The sequence below is a fragment of the Zootoca vivipara genome, chromosome 1 (assembly GCF_963506605.1).
Source record: "Zootoca vivipara chromosome 1, rZooViv1.1, whole genome shotgun sequence".
NCBI lineage: Eukaryota > Metazoa > Chordata > Lepidosauria > Squamata > Lacertidae > Zootoca > Zootoca vivipara.
In genome coordinates this window covers 55,399,770-55,420,464 of record NC_083276.1, presented here as the reverse complement: position 1 = coordinate 55,420,464, position 20,695 = coordinate 55,399,770, and the positions used below count along the sequence as shown (strand labels likewise).

Here is a 20,695-nt window from a genome sequence, read left to right as displayed (position 1 = left end):
TCTGTTGTAGTTTTGAACCTGTTTTTATTAACAAAACAACTGAAAGCTTGCCATACTGAATCAAAGTTCCATCCACTCTGTCGAGCATTTTGTCTTCAATGGTATCCAGTTAATTTCATGGCCAAAAGGGAAACCCATTTTCCTGCAAGTGGACAAGTTTGATATGGTCACTTCAATCATGCATTTGTTGTCAGGAATAGTTTTTTTAATGGGAACGGGGTGTGGGGAGGAGAAAAATTTAAAAAAGAAACTTCCTGCCTAGTGAAGCAGTTTTCTCCTTTTTTGTAATTAAAGCAATCTTTTGCTTAATTTATTTCTGCAAAAACTTGCTGAAGTGAGACTGAATCTTTATGCAATGTGTACATCAAATGGGGAATAAGGAGCTTGGATAGAGTCCCAGGGATTGTAATATCTTGATTTACTGCCAGACATGCTTCACTGAATCAATCTACAAAAGAAATCCAAGTTAACTTTGCACATCGTTTCAAAAGGCAAGTATTTTTATGTGCTTGTGATTTGCTTGTAAAGTTTTAGAATTTATAGAACTGCCAATTGTGTATAAGTGGTCTAATGAAATCACCTCTGGGATGAGATAATACTTATGTCAAGCACTTGGTGTATTGTATTCCTTTACCGTTTAAATGGAAGACATTATGAACTTGACCTAACACTGGGTCCTCTTTCTTGTGACAAGATGGATAGAAACATGAGTCCTTTTTCTGTTATGTCATTTGTATGTTTAGCTAGCAAAATGAGAATCTATTAGAGAAAATTGTCTTTGCTATCAGTATATAATTAATTATACTCGCACACACACACATATACCCAGTGGCATGTTAATGGCCTTACTACTCTGCTAGTAGCCAGAAATTCACAATGCATTCATGCTGATGGAGGAATATTTGGAGTATCTACTCTTTGCATTTGTCAGTGGGATGTGACAGCTTTGCAGGTGCTCGGGTGAATTTGCTAATCTATCTAGTAGCATCCATTCAGGAAGCGGGGTGGGGGGATGACTTATGCTTGAATGGAAATGTCTTATCTTTCATTAATTCCATGTATGATTAATAAATGGGAATGGATCTGCTGTTGACTGGGTTAGGCCAACCTTAGCCACCTACCCCTTTCCCATAACAAAGATTGAGCAAGTTTCACTACAAGAGAGTATTGGTCAGATGGTACAGGTTGCTGGCAGGGTTTGAAAGTGATTGATTTGTTGCATGCACTGGTCGGAATGGAGGCAGATTGCAGCACTTAAAGATGGTGGCAACATCTAGAAGGATTCTAAACCAAGTCATTGGCTTGAAAGCATTTCTAATACTTAGCCAGCTACTGCTACAGTACTGTTTCAATCTGTTTGCAGATAACAACAACAACAACAGACACGTGGAAGAAATGCTTTTGAATTGTACACATAATCCCTAAAACATGCTTGTATGGATTTCCCTCCTAACTTGTATGAATTTCTCTCCTTGAGTTTTTGCTTTTGTATTATTTTCTATGCATTTCACCCGAAAATACACATCTGTGTATGCTTTCTCCCATAAAATAGGTATTTTTGTAAATATTTTTCAAATGACACTGTATCATAACATTCAGAGTAGAAGGCAGTCCAACTGATAACTGCATTCTGATCCATGTATAAATCCAAGAACTTCACATTTAGGTTGGGTTGCTTTTCATTGTAGACCAACAAAATTCTCCTTCCTGCCTACTTCTGACACTAGAAAAAAGAGAAATGTATAATAGTGGCCTTAGCTGGTAGATATGAAAACAAAGGAAGTAATACATTAGATTATTATTAGATACCGTTCTGGATTATATATACTTATCAAAATAAATAAATAAATCTGTGCAAGAGAATACAGTTAATATAAGCAGTATAATGAGAATGATTGGAAGTTATAGAATTTAATTTGTTAGTCGATTATAATATGTCGTCTGTTTCATGTTATTTTTATTTCATTTGTTTTTTATTGTATTGTTTTTCTTTTGTATGATTTGTTATTTGTGTATATATGTTTGTATGGGAAATTAATAAAGATTTATTTAAAAAAGAAAGAAAACAAAGGAAGTACACTTGTTACCAATCATTTAAATCAACCAGTGAGAGTCACCAGCATCACCTGTGCTTGCAACAAATTCAAATGGAAGAAGTGCACTCAGTAGTTAGCCAATCCATTTCCATAGAGGCACAACAAAGTGCAGTTTGAATTCTCTTCTATCCGCTTTATGGTTTTTTATTTTGTATCACCATCAATACTTTCTATGGATTTGATTTTTTCTACTTCCCCTCTCCTCTTTTCTTTTTCTAGGAAAAATATTGATAATGTGGCTACGCCAGTATTAATTAGGGCATTACTGATACGTATTCATTTGCATGTCATTGTGTTTGAAATAATCCATAAATACAAAATAGTGTACATGGGAACACTATGTGAAGAATAAAACTCACCTGCATAGAGAAGGAAATGCATAACCATTTGTTTGTGCTTGGTGAACATGGAACCTCAGCTGTGCTTTGGGTTATCTTTAAACTTTTAAAGCTCCATTATGGCCAAAGTAATATTTGCTACTCCCTGAGATTATCTGGAGGATTTAGGGCTAGTCAGCGTTGCCCTTATTGCTCTTCTGTCCCCTGGTTATTGTGTAAGATGTTTGATGAACTTCCTCCCTTGACTAGTGATATGTGATACCTATGAGCATGTACCTAAAGTTGGCAAACAGTTTTGACTTCACAACCTGTATTGTTGTTGTTTAGTCGTTTAGTCGTGTTCGACTCTTCGTGACCCCATGGACCAGAGCAGGCCAGGCACTCCTGTCTTCCACTGCCTCCCGCAGTTTGGTCAGACTCATGTTGGTAGCTTCGAGAACACTGTCCAACCATCTCATCCTCTGTCGTCCCAACCTGTATATTGGGGCCTAATTCATGAGTTCGTGAATGGCAGGGTGGGTGCAACTTAGGTAAAGGAGTTGCTGCTTTAGGGTAACTGTAGAATCTCCCCTTTTGGATGGTACCTGAACTGGAGAGGGACATGGGCAAGGATGCAGTGTGGGCTACTTCCAGCCTTGCAGCATTGGGAAGTGAGTCTTTGTACAACTCTTGTTTGTGGGAGCTATGTAGATAATAAATAGTATAGGCTACTAATGATTAGATGTTGGAGATAATGTCTGAACATGTTCTCTATCACCTAACGGGACTTTTTCTTTCAGCTTTCTGGATTGATTTTTCTGCCTTGGTCAAAGGGTCCTGCATATTCTAAATCTTCTGGACACTATCTTTCAGAGAATTAAACCATATGGACTGCTTATCTGACAGCATCTCTTCTCTTGAGCATTTCTTTAGAGCAACTGTGTGTTCATTAAAATAATATGCCGGAGTACATAGATGTTGTGCTAGCAGTTTTTCAGACTGCCACTTCCTGAAAATAAAATCTTTGAATGACTGCACTACATTTAAAAGTGGATTAAAATACACTTTACAGTATATCTAAATCACGCTTAAGCTAGCAGTATTTCTTGCCAACTGGAGCTGACTCTGCAGGCTCATTAAACCCTTGGATTATAACGGAATCTTATTATCGCCCTGCTTTCCCTCCCATGCAAACCAATAGCATGTAGTATTAATGCAGTATCTTGCTATAAGTTAGTTACAGGTAGGTAGCTGTGTTGGTCTGCCATAGTCGAAACAAAAAAAAAATATTCCTTCCAGTAGCACCTTAGAGACCAACTAAGTTTGTCATTGGTATGAGCTTTTGTGTGCATGCACACTTCTTCAGATACACTCAAACAGAAGTCACCAGACCCTTACATATAGTGAGAGGGTGGGGAGGGGTATTACTCAGAAGGGTGGTGGGAATGGGTGAGTGGCTGATAGGTATGGTTTTGCAATTGGTCTTACAGGAAAAAGCAAGAGGTGAGATGGCTAAAATAGCTTTATCATGTATAATGAGATAAGAATCCAATGTCTCTATTCAGACCAGGTCTCTCCGTGGTCTTAAGTTTGGTAATAAGTTGCAATTCAGCAACTTCTCTTTCCATTCTATTTCTGAAATTCTTTTGTAATAAGACAGCTACTTTGAGATCTTGTATAGAATGTCCTGGGAGACTGAAGTGTTCTCCTACTGGTTTCTCTGTCTTGTTATTCTTGATGTCAGATGGACATAAATCTGACATCTGATGGACATAAATCTGACACCAGGAATCACAAGACAGGAATCACAAAGCTCATACCAATGACAAACTTATATGGTCTCTAAGGTGCTACAGGAAGGAATTTTTTTATTTTGTTTTTGCTATAAGTTAATTTGCTATTTCTAGATAATACCAATATGTTTTCTCTGCCTCCACTCAGTATGCTTAATGTTGGTACCAGAACTTGAAGTGGCATGCTTCCTGTTGTAGCCCAAGGATCAAACTGCATACTAGCTTGGAAAATGTGTATTTGCAAATGTGTGTTTCCTGAAGCGACACGGAGCGCAGGGGTGAGAATAGCAATTGAAGGGATATGCAACAGGCAGGAATTGGGGGTACTCAAGCCTTCCTATGCTTACTGATTATCTTCATTGTCTTCTTCTTCCAAGCCAGGCTTGGAACTTGACTTGGCGGAGAGGGCTGGGCTACAGGTGGGCTGAGTAGGCATTTGGCGAATTGGTGGACAGGGAACAGCTAAGCACCCACCCCTCCTGCTCACTGAATTTCTCCTAAAGGTGTTCTCCTCACCCCTTTATGAGACATGTATGAGGTTGGAAACTGTGCTAGCCTTATAAGGTGCATTTGTATCCCAGATTAAATCTGGAAAGCCCCCGCAGGTTGGTCAACTGTCAGGGTTCCTCACTGAGGAACACTTGCTTTGCATATGAAATTGTACCAGTGGGTTGCAGTTGATTAATAGAGTGTTCATTGAACTTGAAAGAACCAGGTGCAAAACTTGGAAGCCATGACATTCTCTGGGTAGCCTACATAGGAAAGACCAGTTTGCACAGTGTTGAGCTGACATCATCCTTTTGCAGCAGATGCACACATTTGGGTTGACAAGCAAGCAAGCTTGCTGCAAGTATCAGGGTCTGGTATAGTTGTGTGAATTGTCCCAGAGGTACTGTGCTGCCCTAGCCTACCTTTTAAGGTGATAAATCATTTAAGCTTTGTAACGTGTTTTGTACATTTTGATGTTATCAAAGCCCATCCCTTTTTATAGCTCTTAAGATTAATTTTAGAACTTAGTATTCATGTGTTCTCGGCTTATTTTCTCACTTTGCTGATTATGTCCTTTTTAGTCCTTTCTTTTTTCCCACATTGAAACTGGGACAGGAGAAGTGCTCTGGATAATTATCCAGCATTGTAAGAAATAAAAAGGAGAGAAGGTGAGAGGTGAAATTCTGGGTCTTCTGTCTGATGAGTCAGTGTGCAGTCGTCTTTCAGTGCTAAGCAATAGCTGAAATGAACTCTGCAGCCACCAGCCCTGTTCTTGTGTAGTGTCACAAGTTTTGTAAAGAAAAGTTCTGTGTGCTAAGGACTAAATTAACGGTTGGCAATAGATTGTGAAAAGTGTTCCTTTGACTCTGAAAACCTCACACTATATATAGCTTGGTCTTACAGGTCCCATTTTCACTTCTACCTACCAGTACTTGTTAATTGCTGTGATAAAATTTAATTGCCGTGGCTTAGTTCAAAGTGAGCAGAATTTAGTTTTAATTTGGTTTTGAAGGTTTTCATGCTTCATACAGAATTCTGTACGTTAGTTTTGGCAGTTGTGCCCCAAAAGGCAGTTTATAAATCACTTAGTAAAATAAAATAAATAATAAAAACAATTAGACAAATTTATGGAAGATCGAGATCTCAGTAGCCACTAGCTATGATAGCAACATGTTTTGTTTTGTCTTATTTATTTAAAATATGTCCCTATTGCCTTCTGCCAAAACTGGTCCCAGAGCAGTTTACTCGTGTAAAATGGAAAAGAGGATTCATCTCCTTTAGACAGCAGAGAGTCTTGTTCCAAAACTCTGTAGACACCTTCACTGTAGATCCCTTTCATGCATGTGCTGTGACCTTTCACTTTGAGGTCAAGTGCTCCCAGCTCCTCACTGAAGGATGCAGCTCAAGTGCCATAAAAGCATGTTGCCCAGCACAGAGGCAGGTTCTCTCTTCCTTCTCGCAGGTGAATGGCTGAAGAACTACTTTCAAAGCCAGCATAGCTTAGCCAGACTGATGAACCTGTTTAGCAGCCATTCCCAATATTCGTCTAGCCTGTCTACTATCACTGGGATGAACTGAGTTGGACTCAATTCCTCTGAGCAGTTACAATGGTGGCCGGCACCTTATGGGGGTTACAGATCTTCATGTACAAATGTAGTTTGCACCTGAATACCAGATACTGGAAACAATTATCAGGACAACCCCTGTCGGCAACCCTTCAGAGGCCAAATGGATTTTTGTGTGTGGCTGCCACTGTTCAGGTACATAAAGTAGAAAGAGACTTAAGTGCATGCATAGCTAAACTTACTTTCTGCTGGAATGCCTTGGATAACAAGAGTAGCAAATTACTACCGTATATGTATAGTAAGCACTTGTATAATATTAAAGAAAACTAAGGTGCACACATCATTCACATGGTTGGAAGAGGGGCTCAATGACACTTATGACTTGTGCATTTTACTCATTTTCCAGCATGCCAAGAGGTGAAAGCCACTCTAGGTAATGTATCTCCATGTCAATGGCTATGCTGTCACTGCTACTAATGCAAAAAAGGAAGATAGGGGACCCTACATTTACCCATCAGCTCTTAAGCAGCACTGCTTCTGAGAGGGGGATTGAGCATCTGTATCAGCAGTGAAGTACACAGAGACAAGTAAGCATGTTGGCTCCTTCCTAAGGGAGTTTTTGAGGTCAGGTTCACTTCTTCGAAATTCCACACTTTGTGGCAGTGGGAAGACACCCTGAGAGCCTCTTTCATTTCTTCTGCCAATCACTTTGCCGAGTGGCAAGCAGATTCTGACCAGGGACCTGGGGGTGAAATTAGGGCTAGCTTGATTATTTGCAATTACCAAGGTGGGGCAAACAAAATTACCCCCCTGTCCCTCACTCAGCTTGTAATGTCGGGGGTTCTCATACAGTGCATTATGCTGCACATACTCCAGTACTCTTTTCATGGAAAATATATGTCCAGTGGTGCTTTAAACGTTATCAGATGTGCAGGGCCCACAGCATTGTGCCAGAACCTCATTTTCTACAAGTTGTATCAAGGACCACAGAGACTTCTAGAAGAGAAAGGGAACAGATCCGCCATATAACCAAGCACTTTATTAAAATAATGAGCTGAGCTTTGCAACAAGAGGCTGAGCAAGGCATCCTCTCAAAAAACCCTTCTTGGATATCTGTTGCCTGCCTTAATCAGTACCTGCAACTTGTACATTCAGGACTCACAAAGAGCTTGTTTTCACCTAACTCTCAGATGAATGCAGTGCATGGAGCCTTTGGTTTATGTTTGAAGTTATTCTCACATTATTCAAACTGGATCTGGGGTGGATTTTGAGTAGAAGCTGCCTACACCCTCACCCCCCACTCACACACACCTGTCCTGAAAGATTTCCCCTTAGAACATATATATATATATATATATATATATATATATATATATATATATATATATACACACATACATACATATACATACATACACACACACACACACACTTTTTACATCAGGCATCCCCAAACTTCGGCCCTCCAGATGTTTTGGACTACAATTCCCATCATCCCTGACCACTGGTCCTCTTAGCTAGGGATCATGGGAGTTGTAGGCCAAAACATCTGGAGGGCCGCAGTTTGGGGATGCCTGCTTTACATGGTATTACTGTATTATGAGGCAGCACAGAATTAAGGACTATTGGGCAGCACAGAGCCAACCCTGAGCTCTTATCCAGCAGCTCTGAGTTCTGTACAAGCAGTGTGTGCTAACCAGCAGGCTTGGTGATTTTGCGGCTGCCACATTTTTTTTTAATCTGCTGGAATTTAAATGTGATGTCAAAGTGGTATCTTTTGTTGGGAGATGGGCAGTTACTTGTGTTCATTAAAGCTGCAGATGCCTGCTCCGATTATGTATTTCAAAAGCTTTTAGCCCTGATGAAGTGTGAAACAGCTCGGCTAAGCAAAGGCTCAGGAGAGACAAAGTAATGGCCTCTCCATTTTCCAGTGTCTTAAGAGGCCTAATACAATTGGTCCTAGACCTTTTTAATAATTTTAAGATGGTGTAATTTGTTCATGGATAATAAAATGGTCCTTTGAGTGCACCCTGTAATGTTTTCCATTACCATCCCTCTGTTCAGCCATAACTATTTGGGCCTTTTATATATACTTTTATCCTCAAAGCTTCTAGTCTGCACACTCAGCATGTTTTCTGCTAATGAGGTTTAATAGGTAAAAGTGGCATTGATGAACTATCTCTACCTAGTGCTGTTAAAATACGTAGATCCTGCTAAGAAAAGCAGAGAAGAATGGAAGCCGCATGAATCTGAGTTAATTCAGCTTGTCCACTCTCTCCGTTGTTATGAAACAGAACAAACAGTATTCTAAATCTCCCCGTGTCATCATACCTGGCTCTTCACAGAGAAATGTTCCCTTTGCATTATCAGGAAACTTAACTCAGTAGCTTCATCTGTGATGCATAAGTATTTGCAGAGAGTTATTAGAGCAGAACTAAAAAGCCATAAATTTCTCTAAAATTGTAAACTGAATATCCAGACAAAATGCTGCCTTATTTCCACCCCCCTGTCATAATGTGTTATGAGCAATCGAGCTTCCAGCCTTATTTCTGCCTCCCTGCCATAATGTGTGAGAACAGTCTGGTTTCCAGGTGTGGATCTGCCTCCCCAGGGTTGCAAAAGGGTGGTGCAAATTGGGGGTGGCTGTATTTAGTACCTGGGACAGGTGTGGCTACAAGAAGTGTTCCACCAATTCTCCATTTTTCACCCCCAACTCCAGGTATAGTGAACATCAACAGATAGCACCATATCATATGTCAATTTTTCTTCTAACTGTTGTCCTAAGATATTTAGCTTTATTGTAATAATTTTACTCCCCACTACTTTTTAAATCTTCAACCCTGTGAAAGAAGCTGAGTTGAGATATGGTGATTTTCCAAAATCCTCCAGTGCGTTTCATAGTTGGAAGGAGGATTTGATCCCACCTATTCCTGATACATATAACATTCAGTGTGCTGGTTTTCTTATGCACAGTATACACACTGCCTGTCGTATCATCACTCACAGCTGTCTGTTCTGACAGTGCCAGTCATTGCTGAACATCATACTCAACCAGCGGGTGATCTGTCCTATCCTAATTGTTAGTGCTTATCTATCCTAGGCATGGGAGCATTCGAGCTCCAGCAGCAAAGCAGCTATTGCACTCTCTTCTGCTTCCTTGGATCACAGCATCCAGGTAGAGTTCATGCAGCTCTGCTTGCCATCGTATTGGGTCAAGCTGGTTGCTGCAAAAGATGTCTGCTTAATAGTGTGGGCAAGTGCATGGCTTAATTCCTTTTGCAAAATGTGAAAACTGATTTGCTGCTTTTTCTCAAATACTCGAGTTTCAGGGATTCAGCTGTTTCCATACCCCCGTTTCTAGAGATGTATATATGATTTAGTGGCTTGACTACTGGACAGAACTGGGAGGTATGTCCCAGGGCAAAGCTCAAGAAATGCTAGTTTGCTGGAAGTAAGTGACGATGCAGCACCCTAAAGATAGCAGCACTTGTGAATTCATCCCCCACCCACCCTCACAGGGCCTTAGTTGTGCAGCATTAGATGGCAGTCTAAACCCCTGTTCCATTTTCTCTTTACCCTTTTCCTCTTCAAATTTAGCAGGTGGTGGTGGGAGTATAAGCAATAAGCCCAGAGGCAGCAATAGCAGAAACTGAGTTCTGCTGAGATGAGTGGTTGCCTCACATTGGTGCTTCTTTATTTTAATTTGTTTCAGGTTAAAAGAGGAGAATGTCACGATCAGGTAATCGTAAGTTCCTTAGGAAGGTTTTGACACTATATGCAGCAGGTTAAAAAACAACAACCAGTAATAAAATGCTACAGGGCCATTAGTGGCTCTTATTTCACATTTTTTCAAACAGGCACACAACAGAGCAGTGTGACTTATGTGTTCCCTAACCATATTCTCTCATTTCTTTCTTAGCTAGCAAGGCAAGCACTATTTGAATAAATGTTTGGCTTTAAATAATTGAATACATTTAAAATCTGCTATCTTTCTTGACTGGGAAATTTTTGAAGTTGCCCTGGAAGGTTCAGGCTGCATTTAACAATGTAAGGAGTTGCTGTTTTGAAATTTAAAACAGAGAGGGAGTGCAAATGTTGGCTTCAGGATATTTGGGCAAAGAGCTTTGTGTTGAATTCTAGGAAACCATTTTCATCCTTTACAAAACCATAGAAACGTTTGATGTTTAATACCAGCTGATATGTTAATCATTGGTATCACGTGGCTTGTTGCTTACCAGCATCATAAAGGGCTTTAACCAAATAAATTGGTAGTCCGATTCTCCTATTGCCGCAGCACAATATTGTGCTAAGCAAAAGGTTCATTTAATATTTTATGATGGTTTCGTTTTCTTTAAGTAGTGTTTGGTTTTGCTAAGAAACAATTAATGATGTGTATCTTCTTTATGTTTGTTTCAGATTTGCAATGAAAGTGTTTGTTTTGAGAAAGATAAGAGAGATGGCACAGCATGGTCAAAATCAGTGGTTAACAGAATTGTAAATAGTCGCTCACCTGATTGCCTGTAGCACAGAAGATTCGCCTCCAGGCAATTAGGCTGGGAAGCTATACAAAAGTTTCCCCTTCTTCCTGCACACAGATAAGCTGGGGGGGGGGGGAGTGGACAGCTGGTAATTTTTGTGGGCTTGTCAGTTGGATTAGCATTGCACTGGGGTTTAGGCAAGACTTATTCTGTTTTAAGCCTTACCACATGGAAACGGGACGTGACTATTTCCATTCAGCTGTTTACTAAAAAGTTAAATCATAAGTGCTGATACAAGGCTAAATAAATCTTCTTGCCTTTCCTGTTGACTTTTCTTTCCCTCCACAGCCATGGAGCACATCTGCACAAAGCAGAAACATCTGAGGCAGGCAAAAGGAAATGTGCAATTTCAGTCAGCTGGTCTCCATTTTGGGTGCATATGTTCTTGATAAGCTCATTTTCCACACTTCCTAAAGGAGGAGGAAAACTTGGTGGGAAGCCAGCCAGTGGTACATTACCAGAAAATATAGCTAGGGAACAGAAGTGCTGCTTCTCTTCCACAGGGACTAATTTTCTCTTTCTCCTTTCCTCTCCCTTGTAGAAACTGGCAGCGACCAGAATTATGTGACCTCAGAGCCTCAGCTGATCTTCTATCCCAGCATCACCTATGCAGTCATTGGCAGCTCTGCCATTTTTGTGCTGGTAGTGGCCCTCCTCGCTTTGGTTTTGCACCACCAGCGAAAGCGCAACAACCTCATGACGCTCCCTGTGCATCGACTGCAGCACCCCGTCCTCCTCTCCCGGCTGGTTGTCCTCGACCACCCACACCAGTGCAGTGTCACCTACAATGTCAACAACGGGGTCCAATACATGTCCAACCAGGCCTACCACAGGCCACCAGACCTGGACTCCCCACCATCCTATTCAGAAGCTGTACTCGACCAAAGGTACGTGCAATAAGCATTTGTCCCAGCACTAATCCAGTATAGAATAGCTGCTGCTTGTAAACTCTGTGGCACCATTACTTATGTGTATCGCAGGCATGGGGAACCTTTTATCTCTGGGTGTTGCTGAATTAGAACTCCCATATTTCGGGAGTTGCAGTTCGGCAACATCTGGAGAGCCAAAGTTCCTCACATCACAGGAACCTTTTATATCTGGGTGTTGCTGAACTAGAACTCCCATCTTTCGGGAGTTGCAGTTCGACAACATCTGGAGAGCCAAAGTTCCTCACATCTGGCGTATAGTGCTATTTTCTACACTTTTATAGAATACAATGAGAAAGACTGTTTTCTCATAATAGTGGAGCTATGCATTGTTGTTGTTTTAACCAAGTAAGTCATAGGCACTTCTGATGGAAATGGGGAGTGCAGTTATCTTCAAAGCACTAAAATTTTTTTAAAAAATGTGCATAATGGCAGGCCATTGTTGCCAGATGTTGGGGGGGGGGGCAGACTCCACTTTTTCTTCCTGTTCGCCATTTTTCCTTTAAGGGGCTACACAAGCACTTTTGCACTCAGATGGTACAGTATGGGAGTGTTCAACCTTTAAAGAATAAATAATTCAAAGCAAAATTAAACTTTCAAAAGGTTGCGCACAGGGAAGGGGGCAGGGAATTGTCATTCACCATTAATGGCATCGCTAAGTGCCATGAGGCTCTTGATACCTTGTTCTGAAGCGCACTCACAGTTGCAATTCCCACACGTGGGAGAGGAAATTGCATTTCCCCGACACAAAATGCTTAGGTTTGTGCCCTAGGAGAATGCATCATCTCTGTATAGAAGTGCTACCTTGAGAAAAGACACCTGGAGCCTCTGAAAGAGATGAGTACACAAAGCTCATTTATTGTGTAAGGAAGGGGAAAAGAAAGAAAGCTCACTTTGTAAAAGACTTTGCCTGTAGGATTCTATGTTCATAGTTAATTGTGTTGACTAACAGTTAATTAGTGACTTCATGTATTTATTTTGAAATTTGCCTTGGATTTCCCAGATTTTAAAAATGTAGCTCTTGAAACTTGCTGGCATGCCTGCTGCATCATCAGACACTGATCCAATAAAAACATTATCTGCCCACAGTCTGTTGTGGGAGATATGTGGCTACAGCAGTGCTTTGTAGGAACAGGAAGCCAATGCGTTCATTTCTTGGCTTTGCTACCATGGCTTCAGTAGTGATTTTGGTGATTGGTGGCAGCAGGCAGCAGCTTTGTAATGTTGATAGATTTCCAGCATGCCTTGAACTTAGGCCAGCAGTCCAGTTCTTCTTCATTGCTGTCCTGGGGCTAGGAAGAATGGCTGGAATTATGTAGAATGAAATGTTCTGTAGCCCAATATCAGCTTGTGCATTTCATTTACCATGTTCATATAGGGGGATGGGGAATGGGAGAATGAAGGTCCTAAATACTGTATTCCTTGCCACATATATGCCAAGCATTATTCATGTTGGAGTGCTTACAAAACTACATTTATATAGGACTTGCTAGTCTCTCTTGTTATGCTACAGAGTAAGTAAGCCCAGTGCTCTCCCCCCCCCCCATTTGACAGATGGTACTTAACAGCACTTCAAAAGCTGATTCAGCCATCTGTCTTGCACCCCATTTTTCTGGCAGGTGGTCCACTTTTTAAAAGCATATTAAGTGCTGCCTGAAACATATTCAATTAAACTTTTAAATTTTCTTTTTACAAAATAAAATTTTTAAGATTTGCAAAATCATTCCATGGATGGGGCAGATTAAAGTCTTAATGTCCCAGGAGTCAGTCAATCGATGCTGTGCATAGCCAGAACCAAGTTTTCCTGCATGGAAAACAATTTGTGTATAAACAAATACACAACTGGCTTGACAACTAAGATAATATATGTATGTAGCTGGGTATCCTTTCTCCAGTACATTAGTGTGCTTGGTATACAGTGGTACCTTGGTTCTCAAACTTAATCCGTTCCAGAAGTCTGTTTGACTTCTGAAATGTTCGGAAACCAAGGCATGGCTTCTGATTGGTGCAGGCGCCACGGAAACAATAGCCGACAGCCGCACTGGACCTTCGGCTTCCGAAAAATGTTTGAAAACCGGAACACTTACTTCCGGGTTTTCGGTATTTGGGAACCAAGGTGTTTGAGTACCAAGGTACCACTGTAACATCAATCAGATACTTCATGTTTTCTTTGTACCTTTAGTAATATGCCATCTCATTTATACCTTGCAGCAGACCACCGTGGTTTGATCTTCCTCCACCTCCTTATTCCTCAGAATCAGAATCCCAGAGTCACATAGAACTCCCTCCATATCGCTCTCGGACTGGGAGTGTGGTGAGCACAGATGCTACAGGGGCAAGAAGTCCAGGGACTGGGGACAGTAGTCGAACGAGAAGCAGCGCTGCCAGTGTGGACGTTCGTGGCGCACCGTGTGAAATTACAGCTGAGCAGAGTGACTCTCTGATCAATTCAGATTCTGTCAGAGCGCTGTAAACAATAAGGTTCTTATGGATCGACTGCTTGGGCTTGGACTGGACCTAGGAAGTCCAGGGTCACTTGGACTGCTTCCACACAACAACTGCAGTGTATTAGGGAGATTCTGTAGCACATTCCACACTGAAACAAACCGGGGCTTTGCAAACACCGTTAACAGCTTTGCCTCATGGGAATGTGAATGACACCAGTGGCCTCGACCACCTTAGTCTCCAATGTTTTGTTTTGAGCTTGTGGGAACAGTTCTGGAATTTCAGTTCAGATTTAACTTCGACTTTCTGTAACACATTGTGCTTTTAAGGTATTTCAAGGGTATTGACTATGTGCATGTGTCGGAATATAATATAATATAATATATGCACATGTGCCTAGTTCTATACCTACATTTCAAAACATCTCTCTGTTTTTTCTTTATTTTTTTAAAAAATGTGTATTTATGTCTTGTAAGTATGTATGTAATGTACAAAATTTGCATTATGCAAGTATTGATCTGTGTTGCTGGGGGCTACTGGAATCACCACAATTTGGGGGGGGGGGGGCAGAGAGAATCCAAGCCTGAAGAGGAAGTAGAACTGCTATAACACCCCAACATTCCTATGCTACATGACTTGCTTACTTTGTGCTGGAATACGGAACCCAATTTTGAGGTCAGCTTTACGTCCATGTTTTGATGGTTAGGTGTCAAAATGGCCAGTCTGCAGACTCATCTAGTAGTTGCAGAGTACTTTGTGTCAGCCTTTTCCCCAGTGCTTAAGACTCTTAAGAAGTTTCTCTTTCAGGGTTTTGTAGCAATAATTACTGTGTCTTGGGATTTCAGCTTCCTATCCAGAGTGGGAATGGCTTGACCAGGCATCCCCAAACTGCGGCCCTCCAGATGTTTTGGCCTACAACTCCCATCATCCCTAGCTAACAGGACCAGTGGTCAGGGATGGTGGGAGTTGTAGTCCCACAACATCTGGAGGGCCGAGTTTGCCTAGGCCTGGGCTTGACCATTTGGAGGTTCCTTTTGAGTCCCCTGTTCTGATAGACATATGAATGTCTGTCCTCCTCTCAAGATTTTAGGGTGTTTCAGGCTACATGTGTGCCAAAATTAATCTTTCTGGTTGCAGTTAGAGGCATGCTTTAATTCCCATTTTAAGAGAGTGAACTGACATTTTCCTCTCTCTTTTGTCCCCTTTCCCTTTTTTTAATCATTTGAAGTGCCTTGGAATATGCAGGTACCAAATTTCAGAGCTGTAGCTCATCAGGAAATAACTTTGATACTCTATGAATTACAACTGTTTTGATATAGGAAAAAAGAAACCACATTTACTCTTTGGTGTTGGCTGGATGAAATTTGATTCACACTCTATACAGCAAGCTTCATTTGCTACATTCGCACTAGCATTTTCAGGCATAAGTGCAAAGTGGAGGGGCATGTTAGCTCTTTTCTTTGCCTGCTTGCAAACATTCAACACTGCTGTACAGCACATACCACTGCAAACACTGGTGTACACATGACACTCACATTGCTGCATGGTATGACTCAGTCTTTAAAATAATCAGTACTTGGGCATCACATTCAGCCCCTGGAATCCAGATACTGTGTTTATAGGCTTTAATTGGCTGCAGTGTCTCCTCTTTTAACAACTGGCCTTTCTACCCAATGCATTTCTTTAGGCTGTACATTTGTACTGAAATATTTAGTTTTGGACTTCTCAAATAAATACTTGTTTTTAATTGTATGTTTGCATCCCTCCCTCCCCCCCCCCAGATCAAAATAAGAAAGCCATCCCCCCCCTTGGGAAACTAAAAAAAAGAAAAAGAAAGAAAAAGCTTGGAGATCTCAGTTGGTTAGAGCGTGGTGCTGATAATGCCAAGGTTGCAGGTTTGATCCCTGTATGGGACAGCTGTATATTCCTGCCTTACAGGGGGTGGACTAGATGACCCTCAGGGTCCCTTTCAACTCTACCACATTATGATTCTAGGTATAAATAGGGCAGTATAGGAGTATAGTGTGCTTTTCCAGCTCACTGCAAGGAACAGTTTGGTAACAAGACAAATACACTAGCATGTCTTGGAACCGTGCACATTTGGTAGATGTTAAACTTTCCTTCAAAGGCAGCTTCATTTTCATATTCATATATCTTAAAATTATGCCCTCTAGTGTGGTAACACTAAACCCCTAAAGGGGCTATAACTTTTGAAGAGTGTTGAGAATTTGAATGTTTTCTGACTGAATTTAACACAAAATGAGGTTTTAAACCTCATTTTAAATAGTAATGCATAAATAGTACATCCCCCCCTACAGTGCATTAGCTAAGATTCTTCCTAAAGTGTTGCAGTTATTTACATAAGCCAGGATCCAAAGAGCTACTTTAGGCACACCTAAGGGCTTGGGCATTCCTTGTATAGTTTTCTTTTCTTTTCTTAGTGTCTGCTATTCATTCTCACATATTTGTCCCTTCAGTTTGACGTGGCATAGGAGCAGCTCTGAAGCCTCCATGACCACGAGGAACTTCAGATCCCAGTCAATAGTATTTGCCTAATACAGGGAAGGAGAACCTTTGACCCACCAGATTTTTTTTGCTGGCTGGGGCTGGTGCCACTTGGACTCAACAACATTTGAAAGGGTGCAGGTTCCACATCCCTAGTCTAATACATGTTCATTTCTATCAGTGGAGCAGTGCATATTCCAGGAATAAAAGTTCACATTCTGGTGGTTATATTCCAAATAGGGATGCAATCCAGCAAAACATGGGTGAGCAGACTTAAGGTGTACAGGATCTACTTTGCATTTTACTAAAACTCCCAAGATCCATTCTTTGGAGTTGGGCACAAAAGACTTACACTCAGTGCTATTTTTCTAGAAAAAGAGGTGCCAGAACTCACCCTGAACTCCTCCCTTGTTCTCTTATAATGGCAGTGGCATCCACCTGAGCCTTGCTTACACATAGAATAAAAGAACATGGTGCACCTGAGCAGCTGCTGAGCCCAGAACTGAGCTGATGAGTTCACAGTCCTTCCCCCCTTCACACAAAAATCCATTCCTGGTTATACCCCCACCCCCCACATCCCTCATTTCAGCAGTCTTAATTTAATGGTGTGGAAGAGCTTTCTTTGCAATCAACCAATAGATACCGATCTGCCTTCTGCCCACATTTGATGTATATAATTGAAATGTATTTTGGTTCCCAGGAATAAAAATGGAGTATTTATTCATTTTATTTTATTTAACAATGCTTATATACCTCTTGATTGTAAGTCAATCCTCTAAGTGGTTTACAAGAAATAAAGTCCAAATGAATAGTTCAAAACTTCACCAAAACTTCACCCTAAAAGGAGCTTAATATTGGTCAGCAAAATTTAAAATGGCAATCAAGTTGCAGCTTATGATTTTTAGCTGCGTATTGCAGCTTTTATTGCCTGTTACTAGAATACTGAGTTTGTCTCAAATCTGCGGAATTGCCCTCATTATTTAAAAGATGAAACTGCTGCATGAGCAAGTCAGGCTTTGTCGCTGAATGGACACCCACTGTTTTGCCATGGCTTTAGCTTAATTAAATGAGATGGCAAACATATCTGAGCTGTACAGCTTCAAAATACAGGGGGAGCACACAAAACTTGATGATTTCCCCCCCCCCCCAAGAACATCTTGTACATGGGAAAAAAATATAATGGAAGTTACAGCCCTTCTCCCTTACATTTAGTTTCCCTATGTATGTGTCCATTTGTACAGGTGTTTTAAAAAATCTGAAAGGGACTTAAGTTCCATACAGCAGAAAGAGGAAGCAGATTATTCATCAGTTCTGGGACACTTGATGTGGAGACAGCCCTGTGCTATTTTCACTGTCAGATCATAGAGATTCGTGTTTATAAAAATGTTTCATTGCTAGCCATTGGCTGTATTAGTTTTACATTAACTTTAAATTGTGATTTTTCACAGGCTTTATAGAATTGTCTGTACATTGCTTTGGGAGCAGTTGCTAAAAAGTGCCCTAGAAATCTTGCAAATAAAACAGATCTGGTACAGACATGCCCTGAGGCAGCTGAGCCTCCACTACCAGCCTCTGCATCTTACTCCTTGCCTCTCTCCATTATGCCCTCCCTGATTACAAATTAAACTCTTTATATGATCATAGAGAGATATTGGCCGTGATTTGGCAGATCTTGTAAGTTATATGCTTAGCAGAAACTCTGCATTTAGAGGGTTTCTTCAGTGCTCTGTTTCTTCATTGTTGTAGTGGTCCTGAGAAACATTAAACTGCTTTTGAATATGTCTCCAGTTTTCCCCTCCTTCTTTAAAGATCTGAAGTTTGTGGGCAGAAGAGGCAATTATGATATCAAAAAAACTTAGCATATCTTCAGATACCGCTGCATGCTGTGCCCTGTATATCATACATTTTAAAGGTTCTCCCAACTTGGGCTTAGATTAACCTCTTGGTAGCCTCCGAAGTGCCCAGTTCAGTAATGGCAATTCATTCATTTCATCCTTTTGCCTTTGAAGAATGTAGTCTAACAAAACAAAAACAAAAACCAGGTCCCTTACGCCTTGCTTGAGAAGGTGCAGTAGCAGCAGTGTGATTGAGAAGGCGGGATGTTTATCCAGTTGAAAAGAGCATTGCATCTTTTCAACTGGAATTACGACATTAAACCTATATGAAGTCTCTAAACTCAATTTGTACTTTGAACATTTTAAAACTGAATTGTATCTTAAGTATACAACGCCGTGGCATCCAGGGTGCAGCTGGGCATAAAAGAGATGGCTGTGGACAGAGGTAACTCCCCTCCTTAGCTGAAACCACCACACAGCACCCTTCAGAAACTATAGTTTCCAGGATCCTTGGGGGTGTGTGCTTAAAAACATGTGGTGTGTGCACAGTCTTGAGTCTCATGCTGTGCTCCACTTGTATCTTCTTCCATTCCCTTTCCACAGGACTCTTGGTACTTAAAGGGAGCAGCACACCAGGAAACATCCACTCTCAAATGCAACATTCAACTTGTATTGCAAGCTGCCAACTACACAGTTTTGGTTCAGGTCTCCTTTTCAAGGAATGCAAATCCAGGGTGTATTCAGTCCTCCCTACAAGACTCATATTGCAGCCCAGAGTCTCACTAGCTACCTTTGATTGGTGTATTGGCAGCTTAAGTGAAAACGCTGAGAATTTTATCCCTTGAACCCTTTTATTTTCCATTCTTTCCCTCCCATGGAGACAGCCCCCCTCCCCTTTAAATCTGCTTGGTTTTCTTTTTCACTTTGCTCTCCCAGTTTTATATAAAGAAACAAAGTAGGAAGTTGGAGATTTTAAACCCATGCCTGGTTACTGTTACCTGCCAAAAACTGGAAATGTTTCAAATTAGTCTGGTTTGTTGTCACTTTTGTCGGCTCATTATATAGCTTGGACCATTTTCGCAATATTGGAAGGTCAGCAGCAGCAGCTTGGCTGAGTTCTGGTGTAGACTTTGTACATTTGACATGTTCTTTTGGGGTTGTTATTGTTCAGCATCATTAAATCTTTTTAAAATGTTGATCTTTCTTAAAGCTGTTTGTGAGTAGGGAAAAGAAATTAATCTATGTTATCTGCAAAATGCAGAGAAGTTGCCTTTATTTTGCTTTCCAGTTTTCTGAGCCTCACGTTATTGTCACAAAGGCAGCCTGAAGCCGCGTGTTCTTTTGCCTTTATTAGCTCTCAGCCTTGCCCCCTGATGGCCCCTGTCAGACGCAGGACTTCATTATGTGCAGCGAAACTCCTTTAATTGTCTCTTTCATCATACGCTGTACATAAGGGCAAGAAATGTTTTTAATCAAAACTTCTGCAGTGAAATAATTTGGGGAGGAAACATCTTGATGGAAAGTTCAGAAATAATAAGGCTTTTGTTGTTTGCTTGATTGCACAGTAATGGCTCCGAGTTCCAGTTTTGCTGACTTGTCTGCAAATGCTCTTCTTTCTTTCTTTCTCCTGGTGAGTTATAACTTAGCAGAAGCTAATATTCGCTGGCATGTTTGGAGCTTTTAAACCTGGTCTGAAATGCCATTTTCCAGCGTTGCTTTACATTTGCAGGTAGCAGAAGGAAAAGGGAACATTCCAGCAATTTGAGGGATGGGGGCTGCCATCTTTCCCACGGCTGCCACCAAGCCTCTGAAACGAGGGAACATCATGATGTAAAAAACATCCAGCTTAGTGGGGAGTGGTGGATGGCAACACACTGAGATACTGAGTTTTAGCACCACAAGAACACTTGCAAAAAACAACACCCTTCCCATCAACTCCTAAGCTAAGCCTTGAAAATCTCAAGCAGTCCTCCTGTTCCCCGAGAAGCTTACCAAAATGCTGCTTCACTTGTATGGCCTGCAAATCAGAACATGAGAAGAACCAGAAGGATTAGGCCATTGACCCATCTAGCCCCACACCCTGTTCTCACAGCGGCCAAGCAGGATTTGACCATGCCTCCTGCGGTTTTCAGCCACTTGTATTCAGAAGCATGTCTGTCTCCAACCTGTGGAGGGAATGCATAGCC

At 41.1% G+C, this 20,695-nt stretch overlaps 1 protein-coding gene across 3 annotated transcripts in view; it reads left to right on the top strand.

Moving 5' to 3' along the window:
* The window catches only part of LDLRAD3 (low density lipoprotein receptor class A domain containing 3), a 144,844-nt gene extending 125,139 nt beyond the window's left edge, over window positions 1-19,705 (top strand). For all 3 annotated transcript variants that reach the window (XM_035116220.2, XM_035116212.2, XM_035116202.2), the window contains exons 5-6: window positions 11,340-11,685; window positions 13,936-19,705. In XM_035116220.2, the coding sequence (XP_034972111.1) occupies window positions 11,340-11,685; window positions 13,936-14,197 (608 nt within the window). In that variant the 3' untranslated portion in view covers window positions 14,198-19,705. The remainder of the gene's footprint in view (window positions 1-11,339; window positions 11,686-13,935) is intronic.
* Window positions 19,706-20,695: the final 990 nt, after the last annotated feature.